Source organism: Mastigoproctus giganteus, chromosome 1 (assembly GCF_048544385.1).
Source record: "Mastigoproctus giganteus isolate SK-2022 chromosome 1, ASM4854438v1, whole genome shotgun sequence".
Classification (NCBI taxonomy): Eukaryota; Metazoa; Arthropoda; class Arachnida; order Uropygi; family Thelyphonidae; genus Mastigoproctus; species Mastigoproctus giganteus.
Window position 1 is genome coordinate 102,387,703 of NC_143575.1, and position 17,849 is coordinate 102,405,551.

The 17,849-nt window shown below is 35.4% G+C and overlaps 1 protein-coding gene across 2 annotated transcripts in view; it reads left to right on the plus strand.

Annotated features, from left to right (window-relative positions):
• The window catches only part of LOC150091063 (transformer-2 protein homolog beta-like), a 160,767-nt gene that overhangs the window by 77,199 nt on the left and 65,719 nt on the right, over positions 1 to 17,849 (plus strand). For both annotated transcript variants that reach the window (XR_016547404.1, XM_090381536.1), the window contains exons 5-6: positions 3,152 to 3,260; positions 14,456 to 14,584. Coding sequence is in view for 1 of the 2 variants with exons in the window: in XM_090381536.1 (XP_090237662.1) it covers positions 3,152 to 3,260; positions 14,456 to 14,584 (238 nt within the window). In the remaining variant the exon portion in view is untranslated. The remainder of the gene's footprint in view (positions 1 to 3,151; positions 3,261 to 14,455; positions 14,585 to 17,849) is intronic.

A 17,849-nucleotide genomic window follows, 5' to 3' on the forward strand; every position in this document is an offset into this window, starting at 1 on the left:
CTACAGATACTTCCACGGGCACTGTTCTTCTGAATTGGCTTCTATAATTCCCGCTCTCTCTTTCAAAACAGTCCGAACACGTGCCGCCACCAGCCATCATCCATTTACTGTCCAACTTCAAACCCACAGAACCAACTTTTTATCTTCCTCATTTATTCATTCAACTGCCGTTTTCTGGAACAACCCTCCTTCATATGTATTTTCTGAAAATTATAGTCTACAGAAGTTCAAAGTCTAATGTCAACAAATATCTTTTCTCGTCTTCTCAACCTCCAACCCAAGCACTGTACTAAGTACTGTAGGTTCTAATACCTCTCGTGTTTGGGGTTCAAGGAAAAAAAAAAAAAATTTCAAAATATTATTATTAAAATATGACTGTGGATTTGTGGTTGAAAAAAAAAGGAACTTTAAAACGAGAAGCAAAGTACTCCTAGTAGTGCAACTGTGGTCGATGAAAACGAACACAATATTGTCACACTTCAAATTGAGGATGAGCAATCGTAGCCTTTTGTTCCCCAAAAATCCGAAGTGAATAACCAAAACGAAAGTATAATGACAGTTATTTGAATTTCGGCTTTACGTGGTTGGAAATAAAGATGCTCCTGATGTACAGTGGGTCATATGAAATAAAATATTAGCAACAGTTCTTTGGCTCCTGCTAAACTTGTGTTTCATAAGTGTTCCGTGATATGTTGCGATGAAAAGTGTTCTGTGACTAAAAAATTGTGGGAAACGCTGTGTTACAGTATGGCATGGATTCACAGCAGGGTTTATAATCGGACCGTTTTTCTCTGAAGAGTCTGCACCTCGTGGCCCCTTAAGGTGTACGGTAACTAGTGCATGGTACTGCGCTATAAGTTTTTTTTTTTTTTTTTTTAACTGGCGCTGTATAAGGCTTGCTTTCTGGCATCATATTGCCAGTACGAATAGTTTCCTGCCAATCATCCTTTTGAGTAGAGTTGAGCCCCAGTACTAATGCTAACATACTGGGATTTAATGTACCAGTTTATTGCACTACTTGATAATGATGTAGTAGTGCAATGAAGTGATATATTATATCCCATTATACACCAGTTTATTGCACTAATTCATCATTGTCAAGTTGTGCAGTAAATATATAATTATGTGGTAACTACTTACATATCAAAATTAAACTTAAAATTCCAATTAAAATCATGAATTTAATTGATCTAAATTGATTTAATTTAATTTATGAATTTAATCATGAAAAATGTGTCGATTTTGGGTTGGTACTCTTCTAAATAAACTAAAAGGGGTATTAATTTTAAATCCCCCGCAGCGTTACCACCCAACAATAAAGTCACCCGATCCTTTGCCGCTTTAAAACCTGGCATGTTTTTTTTCTTCTTTCAATATGAAACTTCTTTTAGAAATTCGTTTCCACAAAAGTCCTGCTTCCTCTATGTTATAAACATGTTGAGAAGTATAACATACAATAACCCTCTTCAATATTTTTAACAAGTTCTTTTTTGAAAGTTTTGGTTCCTTGATCTGCACTTGCAGCTTCTCCCTAGATTTTAAATCTATTCAACCAGCCCTTACCAGTTTTAAATGGTTCCACTTTTTTCTTTTTTTTTTTTTTTTTTAGGAGAGTTTTCTTCAGATCATCATATTGGCTAATCTCACTCTCTCTTTTATAACATTTAACTTAACCGAATTTCGCATTGGATATTATCTTCAATAAAATTAGTTGGCACTAATTCAATTTAATTTACCAGTCTTTCCATTTCAGTCCTAATAGTCGGCCTAGCTATTTTTCCCGCTGCTAAAATTAATTCTTTATTTTTTTATAATTGTTCTTACAGTTAAATTTGCAAGTCCTAAATTATGGCACACATCCGCTTGTCGTTGACCGGAATCGATTTGCTTCAAAACATCTAATTTAATTTTGAAATTCAGTCTTTTTCTTACATTTATAGTCTTCGTACTGCATCCAGACGTTGCCTTTTCATTCTTATCGGCCATTATTAACTCTTTGAAAATGTAACTGCGTTGGTTGCATTAATTATACAATGTTTGAGTAAACTGTCCATTACGCACGATGTCTAATACTGTACTGAGCGATGATTAGTCTTTGGATAAATGCATATAATGCAAATATTACAAGCAATATACTTGATAATTTTTTAAAACGTTGATCTCGGAACTATGTAACAAGTCACTGTACTGCATTAAATTAGCGTGCGAGAAAATTTCACTGAGCATGGGAAAATTTCTCAAGTCGGCATGGGAAACGTTTTAATGCTGTTTTGCTATTCATTTTCAAGCTATTGACTCCATCAAATGAAACGATTTCGTTGAATATGCCAAAAATGCAATCTGTAAAAGAGCGTTATAGTGATCTGTGACAGCGTTGTAGCGAACCGCATTATAATTAGGGCCTGCTATATACAAAATTAAATTGTTAACATATAACACTGGTTTAACACCAGTGACACAGAAAATGTCCACCACATTTTTTATCGAATATGATAAAAAAAAATGTGGTGGACATTTTCAACATTTATTATTATAATTTTTTTATAATTACTTATCATTATAGTTATTAACATTTACATGCTTATATAATCATATGATAAAAGAATGAATAATTTTGAATTGTGGTAAATTTTGAACCATTTTGTATTATAACTGTTTTACTTATCGTTGACCTTGTTAATTGCATTAATTTTTCTCTTCACTTTAATATAATTGTTTGAGAATCAAATAAATCAGATATTCTGAATTGTACAAATTTTTAGAGCACTTTTTGAAGCAGATTGACTACATGACATGCTGCTTTTTAAGTGTATTTTTTAAATTAAATAAGTAAATAAATTAAATAAGTGTATTTTTTTTAAAAAAAAAATTTGAAATGATTTTCATGTATGTAAATTTTATCTTTTTTGTACTGCTTGGTGAAATGCAATAAAAAAAAATAGTCATTCTGCTGTAATAATGTGGATAGAAAATTGGTAGTGATGCAAGTGTAAACCATTTTAATTCAAGGGCCATATGTTCTTAGCTCATAGTGCCTGTTTTTCTTTCCTATTATATTAGATAAATTGCTATCTACTACATGGTGATTCTGATTTCCTGAATAACTATAATCTTCAATATATAATTTTTTTTATTATTTTTTAAATAACAGTAGCAGTGGTGGAAGCAGGTATGATAGCTATGATTATCATCAAAAAGACTATTATAGAAGCCGTAGTCGATCTCCTATGTCCACGAGGAGACGACATGTTGGGAACAGGGTAAGACTGATTATTTATATTTGAATATTGATTTTTATATTCAAATATTATATTTAAAAATGTCAACTTTTGTGTTCATTGCATTGACAGTTTATTAGCATATATTTAACTCTTTTAATGGTTAGCATCACATGGGGCTCAAGTTTATAATACAAGATAGCCTCTGTGATGACACACCATAGCCTCTGTAATGTTATTCGGCTGTTCTGTTATGGTTTCATTAGCAATAGGATTCTGTCTAAAACAAAGTCCACCTTTGTATTTTTCAGAATTATACCTATTGATCTGAAGATGTTGATGATAGCATTAAAGTAATCATCATTCACATTTGTTGTTATTCGATGGGTGTACAGGTCTCTGTGGTAGTACATATCTGCTCTCCTTAGCTATCCCGGTTGCTCTGTCATATCATAATGAGAGGTTTTAACTCTAAGTTATGTCAGCTCTTATTGTCAGCTCATCCTCATTTGTTCAGAAACCATGCAGCTGGCTTCATATTGACTTGGCTACAAATGGCGAGGAGTGGATATTGGACCTCAGTCAGTTTCTCACCATCTAGGCTTGTTGGGAATTGGATAGACTGGTTAGATGGTCTCTGAGCTTTTAGTAAACTCTGTTTTTATTAATTTTTTTTTCCCTTGACTATTCCCATCTCACATTTTTCATACCTCCTGATATTGGAAAATGTGAGATGCATTTACTATATTTTGGTGATTTTTATTTGTTGCTACATCTGTAATGCAGCTGTTTGCTATAGTAAAATCTCAAATCTGGGGGGAAATAATAAATAATAATCTAGAAACTACTTTAAAGTTCTGTGTTTTAGTTATTGGAAATTACATGCACATTGCTGTTGTTTTTTTATTTTTTTATTTATTAATTCATTTTTTTTAATTCGGGCACAGCAATTTTTGCTTTTCACTCGCCTTCAGAAATTTTTCTTTGAACATTGCTTCACATTAGTCAGGCGATAGTTTCTGAATGTAATATTTTAAATTTTAAGTGTTGGAGAAAAAGAATAATTCACTTTGAAAGTTTGAGTGATTCACAATTTGAATAATAGTAGTAGTCAGTTATTATTAGAAGGATGCAATGAGAGCTGTGGATTTAATTGACATTTGAAAACCCCCCACCACTTTGGGAATGTACAACACAGTTTCCCTAGGGTTATATTTACACAATATTAATCAACATTAATATTAATACAATTGGCAATATTAGGTTTATTAGGTAAATAAGGTTTATTCTGTATAGAATTATGTAAACTTCTTAGGAAATGCAAAAGTAAATATTCCTTGCAAGCATTAATTGTCCATGTATTAAGAATGCAGTATAGGCTTGTATAAGCATTAAACTTTTATTCCTGACAAGATTGTGTATTTGTTTAAATAAATTTAATGACTGTTTTCTTCATCTCACTATTTTTCACTTTTTTTTTTTTTTTTTTCCCCTTTCACCACCTTCCTTCACCTAGCCTTCATGTTTTTTCACCTTGAACCCATTTTCTGTCCAGTCTATAAGATTAAGACATGGCAGCTGAGCTGTTTATCCTATATATAGCAATTATATTCGGTTATATCTTTGGATCTCACTAGCAAGACTGGGTGAGGTAACAATACACATGGAAAAGCTCCCTTAGCTGACTTAACCTTAAGGGTGCCCAAACAGTGATACATACATATGTTGTCATTCAGATAACTTAAGCCACATGTGATGAGTTAAGTTACCACCCATACATTTAAAATATAAATAAAAATATGTATCTTATAGAATTCAATAAAACTTTTTGGAAGAGTATTATTACGAGACTAAAACTATCATAGAACTCTAGTATTTTTAAAAGAATCATTGGAATGCTGTTCGAAAGTTAAGGTACAAATGCAAAGTCTGACATATCAAAAAAAAAAAAAAAAAAAAAAAAAAAAACTCATCAGCAACTTAAGTCAGCATTTTTCCCCCTCCCCTCCTAGAAAATGTTTCCCAAAAACTGCCTTTTAAATCTCCTTTCCAAACTGGTTGACTTATGAGATTGTCACATGGTTGTATGTAACTTCATTCTAATAACATTTCTGTTTGCAGTTGGTTGCAAACGAACATCATACACGTATCTCTCCCCCCCCCCCCTCCCACTTTGGGATGTTCAAATACCTGTATTCCAAGGTGTATTGTTTCAAGGTGTTGAATATCAAAATAGAAGTATTTTTGTATTTGTAACTGTAAATGAGTTACAAACAGTAACACCTAAACGAAATGGTGATCATCTTGTTTCAAAATGACGGATAAATTAATCCTCTCACTGTGTGGGGGAGGTATAATTTTCTGTTATATATTATACACCGATGAGCCAAAACATTGTGACCACCTATCTAATATGATGTTGGTCCTCCACATGCAGCGAAAACAGTACCCAGCGAGGCATGGACACTACAAGATTTCTAAATGTCTTGTGGTATGTGGAGCCAACACGTAACTAGCAGATCCTTTAACCCCTGTAAGGTCCGTAGTTGAGACGCCACAGATCGGAGTTGCTGTTCCAACACAAACCACAGATACTCATCTGGGGAATTTGGAAGCCAGGGCAATACCTGAAAGTCTTCCTCATGTTCCATGAATCAGTCTCGAACAATCCAGGCAGTGTGGCATGGCACATTATTCTGCTGAAAGATGGCACTGCCAGAGGGAAGACCATTGCCGTGAAAGGTGTACCTAGTCAGCAATGATGTTTAGGTAGGTGGTAGTCAGACTGCCCGGCACATGGTTGACTGGACCCAGGGTATCCCAGCAGAACATCACCCAAAGCATGACACCACTGCCACCAGCTTGTTTTTGTCCCACAGTGCATCCAGGTGCCATCACTCCCCCAGGTAAACAACGCACACGTACCCTGCCATCCACGTGGTGCAATAGGAAACGTGATTCATCGGACCGGGCAACCTTCTTCCAATCACTCAAGGTCCAGTTTCGATGCTCATGTGCCCATTGTAGGCGCTGTCGCCAGTGAACCGTGGTTAACATGAGCACTCAGAGTGGCCTGCGGCTACGCAGCACCATTTTCAGCAGGGCCCGATGTACTCTGTATTGTGACACATTACTCCCATCACCAGCATTCCAGTTACCGGCGAGTTGTGCTACAGTTGCTTTTCTGTTGCCACGTGCCATCCGGGAGAATCTTTGCTCACCTCAGGCATCGATGAGCCGTGGTCATCCAACACCTCGCTGGCAGTTCGTGGGTTCCCCCTCCTCGGACCACTTTTGGTAGGTACTAACCATGGCTGACTGTGAGTACCCCACCAGCCATGCCATTTCGCCATGCTCTGACTCAGTTGTCTGGCCATTACACTTTGGTCTTTGTCAAACTTTCTTAAGTCTGCTGCATTTCCCATCAGAAGAACGAGTAACATTGATTAACGGAGCTCAGTATCAGGCAGTTTTTATACTGTGTCCCAACCTGCGCACACGCCGTAGTTCACTTGCAGTTGCTTCAATTTGCATAACGACTCTCTGCTCATACTGTTTTGGCTCATCAGTGTATATTTGAAGCTTTGAAAGGCTTAAGCAAACTTAATGCTGATGAGATTCCTCTTCTTTCTGAGACTCACATAAGGGGACATAAATTCAAATTGAGGAAGGGTGGTTGCAGAATAGATGTATGAAGTTTGCCTTCAGCCAACAGGTTGTTGATTGATTCCTGAAAAAAGCTTCCATCTGTTGTTGTGGAGGTGGATAGTTTGAATAAGTTCAAGGAAGAACTAGACAAACTATTAGTGGGGATGGATAGGTGAATGGGATATTTTTTTTTTTTTTTTTTTGTTGATGCCATATAAGCTTGCCTTCTTGCATCATTTGTTGCCACCTAATACTACTATTGTATATGGAGCCTTTGAATTAAAATGCACTAGGGTCTATCTTAATTATTTTTGTTTTTAGGCAATTTGTTTTTTGGATTTTTTTTAGCTGTTGTAGTTTAGCTTTTTCTTTCAAATAAAATTGGTTTATGTTCATTTCAGAAGTACATGATGACAACAAAAGGATGCAGAACAATTTTCTAGTTGAGTAAAAAAGCAGTTGATTAAGCAAAATTTTAAGTTAAAAATCTGAAAATCTATATAGTAACACTTGGTGCAATTTTAATCTTAAATTAAAAAATTTTAGCTCAAATGTAACAAAAAGGGTCCAGAATACAAATAACTTAACGCTAAAAATAAGCTCTAAGATAAAGAAGGAAGTGGATTCTGGGAATCCACTTCCTTCTTTATCTAGAGCCTCAACAAAATTCTTCATTAATCCAAAATTTGCATGAAAACGAGGGAAGAAGAGCTTTTTTTAGTTCAACAAGTGGAACATATTTTAATTACTTCTCCCTGGTAAAAATGCCTTTCTCTTTTTCCACTGCTGCACAATATAATATTTTTCTGTTGCATGACTGTACTGCAAACAGAAAACAATAGTATTTTGTGAAACTCTCCTGTAGACCATTGGCTAATCTAAATACCTTAAGGTCACCACAGACATTCCAAAATTATGGTACTTTATTGCTCAGAATCTTGGACATACTTTCACATATTTCTTTCAATTTAAGATTCTATCCTGAAGTCAGCTGAGAAACGTATATATTTTTGAGTTTTGTAGAACAATATCATGTAAAATTTTAACTATTGTAAATGTCCATATAATATTTTATTATATATAAATTATTTTTTTTATGTTGATATTTAATAAATAAAAAAAATTGATATTTATGAAAATTGTCTGGTGGCCACACGGAAATGTCTTGTTGGCCGCATTTGGCCACCGCGGCTGCACTTGAGAGCCACTGGTTCTCGAGTGCAGCCACAGTAATGTCAGGAGTGGTCAATAAAATGAAAATTTGAAATCCTGGTTAGGACAAGTAATGCTGATATAACAGGGCTAACAGAAACATGATGCCACCCGGAAATTGGTGATGACGAGTTCCACTATGGTATGTATAATGTACTTAAGGAAGATAGAAGGGGTGGAGGGTCATACTTCTTATCAAAAACAGCCTGAGTGCAGAAAGAGCTTTTGATGAGTTACGTCTGCCAGCATAGAATGTGTGTGGTGTGAGTTAGTCATAAGCAACGGAACAATGAGAGTGGGAGTAATCTACAGACCAGAATATTGTGAAGAATATGACGAATTACATGTAGATGGAATGGGCATGCAAACTTGAATGTCTTGATATGGGTGACTTTAATCTGCCCTAGATTGATTGGAATAAGTGGAGGAAAACTCACGATGGGGAAAAACTTTTTTAAATAAAATAGATGATTATTATTTGTACCAGCATGTTAGAGAAAGTACTAGGGATGAGAATATTCTTGACATCATTGCTAACGATTCAGATGGCATCACAGGGCTTAAAGTACAGGAACTATTGTCAGAGAGTGATCATGCAATCGTCACTTTCACAGTTTAAGGCACTATGTGGCATCTGTGAACTGGATGGATTGCCCAGGGATGGCAAAAATCACAGAAGCCATGAATTTAAGAAATTATTACAGGAGGAGGATGGTTAAAGTTGTGGATAGCCAGAAAAAGTTGTCCTCTCAGGTAGTTGAGGCTGACAGTTTGAATAAATTTAAAGGTCTACTCCAGTGGTTTCCAAACTACTGAGATTTACAGACCCCCCCACCAAAAATCAAAACAAGTTTGCAGACCCCCATATATATATGTATATTAATATTATACAGTAATAATATAATCATCAATTTGCTGTACATAGAACGAATAATTTGAAATGTGCATACAGTTATATATACTAATCATATCGAAAATAAGTAATATTCTATAATGAACCTCATTGTGATTCTATCAGCATATTTTTTAAGAAAATAAACACATATTACTTGATACCTTCTGAATGTCCAGTTGACATAAATGGACAGTGCAGTGTTAAGCCAGTTTGGTGTGACATAAGCACTGGGAAAGCAAAAATGAGGGTAGGAGTTTGTAGGCCTATTGACTCTGATGAGTACAGTGAACAATTATACAGAGAAATAATGGGCCAGTAAATTAGTGTGTCTTATAACGGGGAATTTTAACTTCCCAGATATAGAGTGGAACTTGTGGGTTGGTTACTCGCACACTAGCAAGGCATTTGTGGTTATTGGATGATTGCTTTCTACGGAAGCTTGTTAGAGAGGCAACAAGAGGGAGTAACACTCTTGATCTCATTATCAGCAGTGATTATTCATGCATTAAGAATTTGTAGTTGAAGGAACCACTAGGTGACAGTGATCACAGTGTACTGATGTGGGATTTACTTGAAGTAACTACCATCAGGGGTAAAGGGGGGGGTTTTTGTTTTTGTAAAGATGATACAGTGGTCTCAGACAGTTTTTAAATTCGATACAGTGGGATCAACTGATGATGTTACCAACGGTGAATTCTAAATAGGAAGCATACAATGAAGTACCTTGGAAGCTACTAGGCTTTTTGTCCCAAGTCTGAAATACTGTTCTAGGTTTAGGCCCAAATTGATGTCTGATGAACTAAAGTGACTTGTGGCAGAGAAGAAAAATGAATGGGATGCATATAAATTATAAGGCGACACAGAAGCCTATGGTAGATATAAGCTAGTCTGTAATCAAGTCACAAAGGAGGTTAGGCAAGCAAAGACGGATTATGAAAAATCTTTGGTAAAGGATGCAGAGAAAAATAGCAAAGACCTTTACTTATGTAAACTCTAAAAGGAAGAATCAGATTGGTCCAAGTGATATCAGTGGTTTGAATGTAGGTGATCATTCTCAGATAGCTGCCTAACTAAATGAATATTTTGCATCTACATTCACACATGAGGAGTTATTCAAGGAGGAGAGGGCTAGACATTTATCAAACTCTAACAGGGAGTTAAATGATTTTGTAATAACTGAGAGCAAAGTGGTGGAGAAATTGAAGTTATACATAAGAAAGGCACCTGGGGGTGGATGGGAGCTATCCAGTGGTGGCAAAGGAAGTAAACACTTAGACATAATTATGAGAGCTTCCTTGGACTCAGGAAGGCCCCACGGACTGGGGATATGCAAATGTATCTCCCTCTAATTCACAAAGAGGGATCAAAGGGTGACATGAGTAATTACAGAGCTGTTAGTTTGATTTCTGTTCCTGGGAAAATAATGGAGTCACTGGTTAAAGAAGCATTGCCGAATCAGAATCATATAGACAAGACAGCAGTAATAATTCAGACACAGCATGGGTTTATTGAAGGGAAGTCTTGTCTTACCAATTTGATTGGATACTATGACGTTACAAAGGAACTGGATGCAAAAAATAATTTCAATATCATATACTTGGATTTCAGGAAAGATTTTGATACTGTTGCACATGGAAGCCTACTGTACAAATTGGAGTAGTGTGGCATTAAAGGCAAGTTGCTACAATGGATAAAAGGATGGTTGAATTATTCCCATTTTATTAAGACATGCTGATATTCAGTCTGGTAATGAAGTGGATGCAGCTGCTTTCCTCCCTAAGACAACTGCATCTGTATCACATTCCACTGAATGTAACAGTTATACTGCTGAATTACATGCCATTAAACTTGCTCTAAAAATATTCTCCATTTTTTCATCTAAAAATCATAATATATACTGACTCACTCACGAATTGCTCTAGGCGCTTCCGTAGCCAGGTGGGAAGGAGCAGCAGTGCGTAGCACACGCTTCTTGATTAGACCGGGGTTCGAGCCCGTCACCACCAAATATGGAGGATGCGGAAAGGTCAGGAATGACCACCGCATATTCATGGAGCAATATAGCCTTAGTTGCTAATGCTCCTAAAAAAAAAAAAACCAAACAACGAATTGCTCTCATAGCTTTGAAAAACACTTCCACACCTAAAAATCCCTTATTAAAGCTCATTCTGCACTAGAATACAAGGAAATGAATTTTTAAAATAACTAAATGCAACAACGGATAATACGTTAAGAGCAGTGATGCCTCCTATGCAACCATCGTAGTTTCTTAAGAGTTATCTATGGTGTATCTACACTGAAATTATATAGATATTAAACTCTTACTCTTAATGTATTATGCATTTGTTGCATTTAGTTATTTTAAATATTATCATATAAACCTTTTGGCATCTCTCATATTGTGTGATTATCTTCACAACTGGGTTGTCATGTTTGCAATACCATGGTACCTGCCCACCCACCGATAAACACAAACAAACACTTAAATCTGTACTATGATCATAGGCCTCCAACTTCCATTCAAATAAATAGGAGGAAGTAATCCTATGTAGAACCTGAATAGGTCGTGCTCATCTGTTTTCTTCTTAAAGGGGATGAACCTCGACGGTGTAGGCACTCCCACTTGTTGAATGTGCTATGTACAACAACACCTGACTCTTTTCATTCAGTGTTCTTTCAAAACTACAGGAACCTTTGTGAGTTGGCCATATCATAGATGATAATTCAAATCTCTCAGACTTTTTCCTTTCTTAAAGTGAATATGACTCTACAACCACTTATTGTTCCAACAGTCGGAAGAAAGTGTCCACTATAAGGTGTTCAGTTTGGAGAGGCTGGTGTAGCCGGTTTCAGTAATTTGAAGAAATGAAAAAATTCACTAACTAATTGCTTACTCAGTTTTTGTTTCTGTTGATTCATATGTGTGTCAATTATTTTTTTTTTTTTTTTTACAAATAATAACTTTTAGTAAAATTGAATATAAATGGCTTTTTTAGATCATTTTTGTTATGGAGCCTATATTCATCATTTTTGTTTGCTTAGAATATTTTAGTTAATAGGTTACTCCCCCTCCTTTAATGGTTCAAACTCATCCATTTTTAAATTCTTGCATACAACCCTGCTGATGAAAAAGCAAAAAATTTAATTTCTTAAAAAAATTATTAAAATGCAATTTGTGTAATGCCTAGAAAAATTTTGACCAGTATTCAAAAAGGTAGATAATTTGAATATACGAACAAACTTCTTATGTAGCTACTTAAATGACCAACATTTCTCACTGCCAAGTGAAAGTAATAAGTAATGGCATGGGACAGTGGTGTCCAACCTACGGCCTGAGTGCCGGATATATATGGCCCACAAATTATTTTTATACGGTCCGCACGGAAAGTGAACTAAAACAGCATTTAAAATTTTGTTAATTATCAAAAAAATTTTCTCATTAAATGTTTTGTTCAGTAATTGTGCGTTGTACTTAATAACATTTTCAAATATTTTCAATTTTAGGTGTATCATTATATTTATTTATTTATTCACCTTAATATTGAAAAGCAGTGATCCTTTTCAGGTCATCAATTTTCTGAAATGAGCATTTAAAAGCAAACGTAAGGTATTTTCTTTAAAAACCAAAAGTAATATTTTTATAATTTTAATAAAATCTAAAAAAAGAAATCACTGACAGATTTGTTGTATATAAGTGTTGGGAATTTGCATTTTTTATATATAGCCTGAAAATAAAAAATGGTAACTTGAAAACAAACTTCTTTTTACATGTGACAAGATAAGGAAAATGTAACACACTGGTTTTTACTCGAATCACTCAGTGTGGCCCGTGAAACAAATCTGATTTTGAATATGGCCCCTGTACGGGAAAAGGTTGGACACCACTGGCATAGGAGAATTGTCACTGTCCCTCAGTCAGAAAGCAGGACACTGCTGTCACTAAAGCAGTTATGAAAGTAATGTCAAACATCATTTAGCATTTTCATTGAATATACAGTAATATTGAATGTATAGTATGTCAGCATACATTCTTTACAAAATTAAAATGTTATTGCATGAATAATAGGGTATGCGATACAAATTTGAAAAGATTTATGAATGACGTTCAAATTTTTATTCACCAATCATAAAATGTGTGCTTGAAGTAGGGGGCAGCGTAAATTTATGCTACCGATTTCCCACTACAAATAAAAATAAGAAATGATTCCTACTCAGAGATAATATCAGTCAACAGCTTCTGTACAAGCTGTAGCTTGATCAGATTTGTCCTCAGACAGCAATGTGGCTTGTTACTCACTGTTGACCCTGACATGTTAATCTCATGACTGGCATGTTGTGTGGATTCATGTGAGCTTTGTGTAAACTTCCTTGAGCCATCTTCACAGTCATCCTTAATGAATTTTCCGTACTATTGCAGAACTGTGAATCTACTCAGCAGCTTCTTTTTAAATCATATTCAAAATTGATGCATAAAAGCAGTAGCAGGCTGCAGCTCATTGAACCAAAGTACACACTCTGCCTTCTTGTGATTGGTAAATTCTGTCACAATTGCAGTTTTGCGTTGATGCTGCCATCTACTGCAGCACATAAATATTTTCCAGTTGGTGAATGAAAACTTGGAGACATCTATCACCTGGAAGTGGTTTCAGGTGTGTTTCAGATGTTTTAGTTTTGTAAAGCGGTTGATGGATACCCTTGTATTTGTGATAGCGCAAAATTCTCATGGGCTACTGGTAAAAATTATCTATGCAGTCTGTTGGTAGAGGGATTTTTTTTTTTTTTTTTTTAATAGCTCTATTCCTACACTATTTTTTTTTTTTAATATACATATCACAAACTGAATCCTGTGTACAGTCTTGCAACAATTCTGCAAACAGCATTTCTCGGTTTGGCCGGCAAGGCCAGCTGAGTGATGTGGAACTGCATCAGATAAGTTTGTAAACATTGTTTACAGCCGTAGTGAGCATACTAAGAGTTCAGGCCTGGGCAGCCAGCTTGTAAAAAATTCAGCTTGACATATCAACATGGAGGAACGAAATGTTCCATCCATGTCACTGGGACAAACAGTGCGGATAATTTTTTAGTGAGCATACGAACGTATTTTGTGATACGCTACATGAGTAATGAGTAACCCCTGTACATCACAAATCTAATTGGTATTACTGTAATGACTTTGAAATTCATTGAAAATGGCCACTGACTAACAAAAATGAGAAGTGTCCATATCCATTTTAGTGTGTCCATTTTGGAGAGGTTATCTGACCACCTGGGTGTCTGCAACAAGAGGTGTCCCCTGAGGGGGGGGGGTTTCACTGTATATTGAAAATTGAATCAATAAGTTCATAATATTTAAATTATAATCAGTTATGTTAAAGGCTGTTTTGTATGTTTCTTAACTGTTCTAATTTTGTTAGGAAAAATGCTTTCTTAACCAGTTTTGTTTGGTCAGTACATTTCAATTATTTTATTATTTTTTTAATAGGATAATCCACCATCAAGTCGATGTTTGGGTGTCTTTGGCTTGAGCTTGTATACACAGGAAAGAGACTTAAGAGAAGTATTTGGCAAGTATGGCCCTGTAGATGATGTACAAGTTGTTTATGATGCACAGGTATGTACTGTGTTTTTTTGGAAATACTTTAAGGTATTTATAGTTCAATAATTGATTTTCAGGCAGGTTATAGAATTATAAGTAGGGAGATGCTTTAATCCTTGCCTGACATTTTTTGTGAGGAAAAAAATGTTCTTATGAATAAAACTATTGTGGAAGATAGTCAATTCATTGTCTAGAGATGATGTTGACATCACCATTTACGTTTTAGCATGACAGTTGGTTTAATTTTTATTCCTTGTTTTACAATATCTATAGTTTTCAAATAATTTAAAGGTATTTTTTAAATACATAGTCATTAGAATTCATAGTGCAGGATGTTGTATTTGTCAGTGATTCACACTGACTCTTTAATTTAATCAAATACAGCATTTCAAATGATGGTTATTATTAGCTATATTTTGGAGGATACTGGAATTTTATTCAAAAAATAGAAAGAAAGAAATGTTGATACAGGGTTGTTCTAAAATCTGTAAATTTTAAAAATATCTAAATAATGAAGACAAGTAACAATATGAAAGGGTGATTTTCATATGCCTTTTTAATCTTTAAAGATTACATAGATATGAAAAAATTAATTAAAAAATATAATAAAATGAAATTGAAAAAAAAAAAAAAAAAAAAAAATTACAACTTCTGCTATCAGAAATTCAGTATAGTTTTTTTACATGTCAAATCCAGTATTTGGGTATTTTAAAATGTTTACTGTGGCCCATGTGCTAGTTTATAACTGTTTAGAACATAGGGAATGACATTGTGGATCAGAGCTGCTACTTTCACCTCGAGAAAATTACTTTATTATGTTTATTGAGTCCTTTTTGTGGGAGAGATGAGAATGAAACCCTGCAGCACTCCTGTTAGTACTCACCTGAAGCATGTCAGAACAGATGAGATGGCATAAACCTATTGAATGTGAGATTTCAGGAAATGCAAGAAAACAGGGCTAGCTCTACAAATGCAACTTTTAAAAAATAAAAATAACAAAAAGTCATTATGGGAGTGGGGAAGAATATCAGCTCCAATTAACACAAGGCAAGGAATTTTCTCAATTCCTAGAAATTATCTTCTATATGAATGTCATATGGAATAAATTAGACACTAATGAAACTGAGTGTTTTCCTAGTATAGCCAATACTAGTAATGGTTTGCATTGTGGAAACCTCAAAGTGAAAGCACAATTCTACACATCAGAATGTGACAAAAATGTCTTCTCGTTTTATAAACAGTAAGATGGTATTGTATACATTTGATGAAATTAGTGACAATTTTTTCCCCCCAGACAAAAAAACTGCATCACCTTAAAAAAAAGGAACATTTGTAGTGAAATATATAAGATATTGTTTGATTACAGTCATTTTTTTGTTGCAAAGCAAAGGTATTGCATCAGATAATACTTCTATTGCATCAGACTGTAATTGCAAGGTATTGCATCAGCCGTTTCTATAAATATGGTATTGGAAGGGTATACATGCTCATTAGTATCCTGAAGTTTTTTTTTTTTTTTTATGAAAACCCCAAACACAAGAGGTATTAGAACCTATAGTACTTAGTACCGTGCTTGGGTTGGAGGTTGAGAATACTGAAGATTTTTTGTTGACATTAGACTTGAACTTCTGTAGACTGTAATTTTCAGGAAATACGTATGAAGGAAAGTTGTTCCAGAAAACGGCAGTTAAATGAATAAACAAGGAAGATGAAAACTTCGTTTTGTGAGTTTCAAGTTGGACAGTAAATGGATGTTGGCTGGTGGTGGCACGTGTTCGGACTGTTTTAAAAGAGAGGGCAGGAATTATAGAAGCCAATTCAGAAGAACAGTGCCCATGGAAGTATCTGTAGAAAAGGCATGCAGCAGAAACAGGACATCTATGAGACAGCGAGTGGAGAGACAGAGAGGAGTCATTAATTAACCTAACTGCCCTCTTCTGAATGGTATCTAGAAGCCTCAGAGAGGTTTTGTGGGCACCACCCCAGATGTGGGAACAATATTCCATGGTAGGGTGGATTTTCAATTTGTACAGAGTAAACAGCTGTTTGGAAGAAAAGTAATGCTGAGAGCGAAAGAGAAAACCAAGTTTTATAGATGCAGAGGAAGCAATATTTGTAATGAGCTTGTGCCAAAAGAGATTAGAAGTCAGGGTAATCCCCAAAAGAGATATCATCTTGCCTTGAAATCGGAGTGTCACCAAAGATAAGCATAGGAGCAGAAGAATCCTTTTTTGTGAGATATAAGACAAGACTGAGTTTTAGAAGGATTGAAATCAACTAAGTTGTCTTTGCCCCACTGGAGATCAGCATTTAAGGAATTGGTGGCTGATATTTGAAAAGTTGAAGCTGATTGAGCAGGGCAGGGTTTTTCAAAATGGAAAGTGGAGTGCAATGTGCTATCATCGGCAAAACTATGGATAGAATTTCCAGTCTATGGAAGAAGGTCATTAATATACAAGAGAAAAAGAGTAGGGGAAAGAACTGAACTTTGCGGGACACCAGCATTAGAGGAGAAGTTAGAAGACAGAGAGCCACCTACCATCACCCTCAGTGATCGATCAGAGAGAAAACTCGATAACCAATTACAAAAAACAGTTGGCAAACCATAAGATGGAAGCTTGTTTAGAAGACCTTTATGCCAAACATGATTGAAGCCTTTGAGATGTCAAGAGCAACTGCTTGTGTTTCACCAAACTTTTCCATTGAATTTGTCCATAAATGGGTAACATAAGCCAGAATATCACTAGTGGATCGACACTGACGGAATCCATACTGGCGATCGTTGATCAGATGGAAGATTTCTAGGGAGTTTAAGAGTTGACAGTTAATTGATTTCTCTATTACTTTAGAAAGAGTAGAAGTAATTGCAATGGGATGATAATTGGATGGGAAGGATTTGTCACCCTTTTTAGGAACTGGCTGGATATGAGCAAATTTCCAAGCAGAAGGAAAAACACCTTTGGAATTAGAAAGTGAAAAAAGCGGCAGAGAATAGGAGTGAGTTCAGGAGCACAGGTTTTGAGAACAAGTGGAGAAATACCGGGACCTGGAGCTTTCTTAGCATCAAGATTCGTCAAAATCTTTCTGACATCCTTTTGACGGAAGACCACCGGAGGCATTGAATGGAGCGTGTTGGAATGGAACGAAGATCATTAATACATGAGTTGGAAGAAAAATGGGATGCTAGGAGGTTAGCTTTTTCTTGGCTGAAGTGACAACAGAACAATCCGGTTTTTACAGAGGTGGGAGCAGAGATGGGCAAAAGTTGCGGCCAGTACTT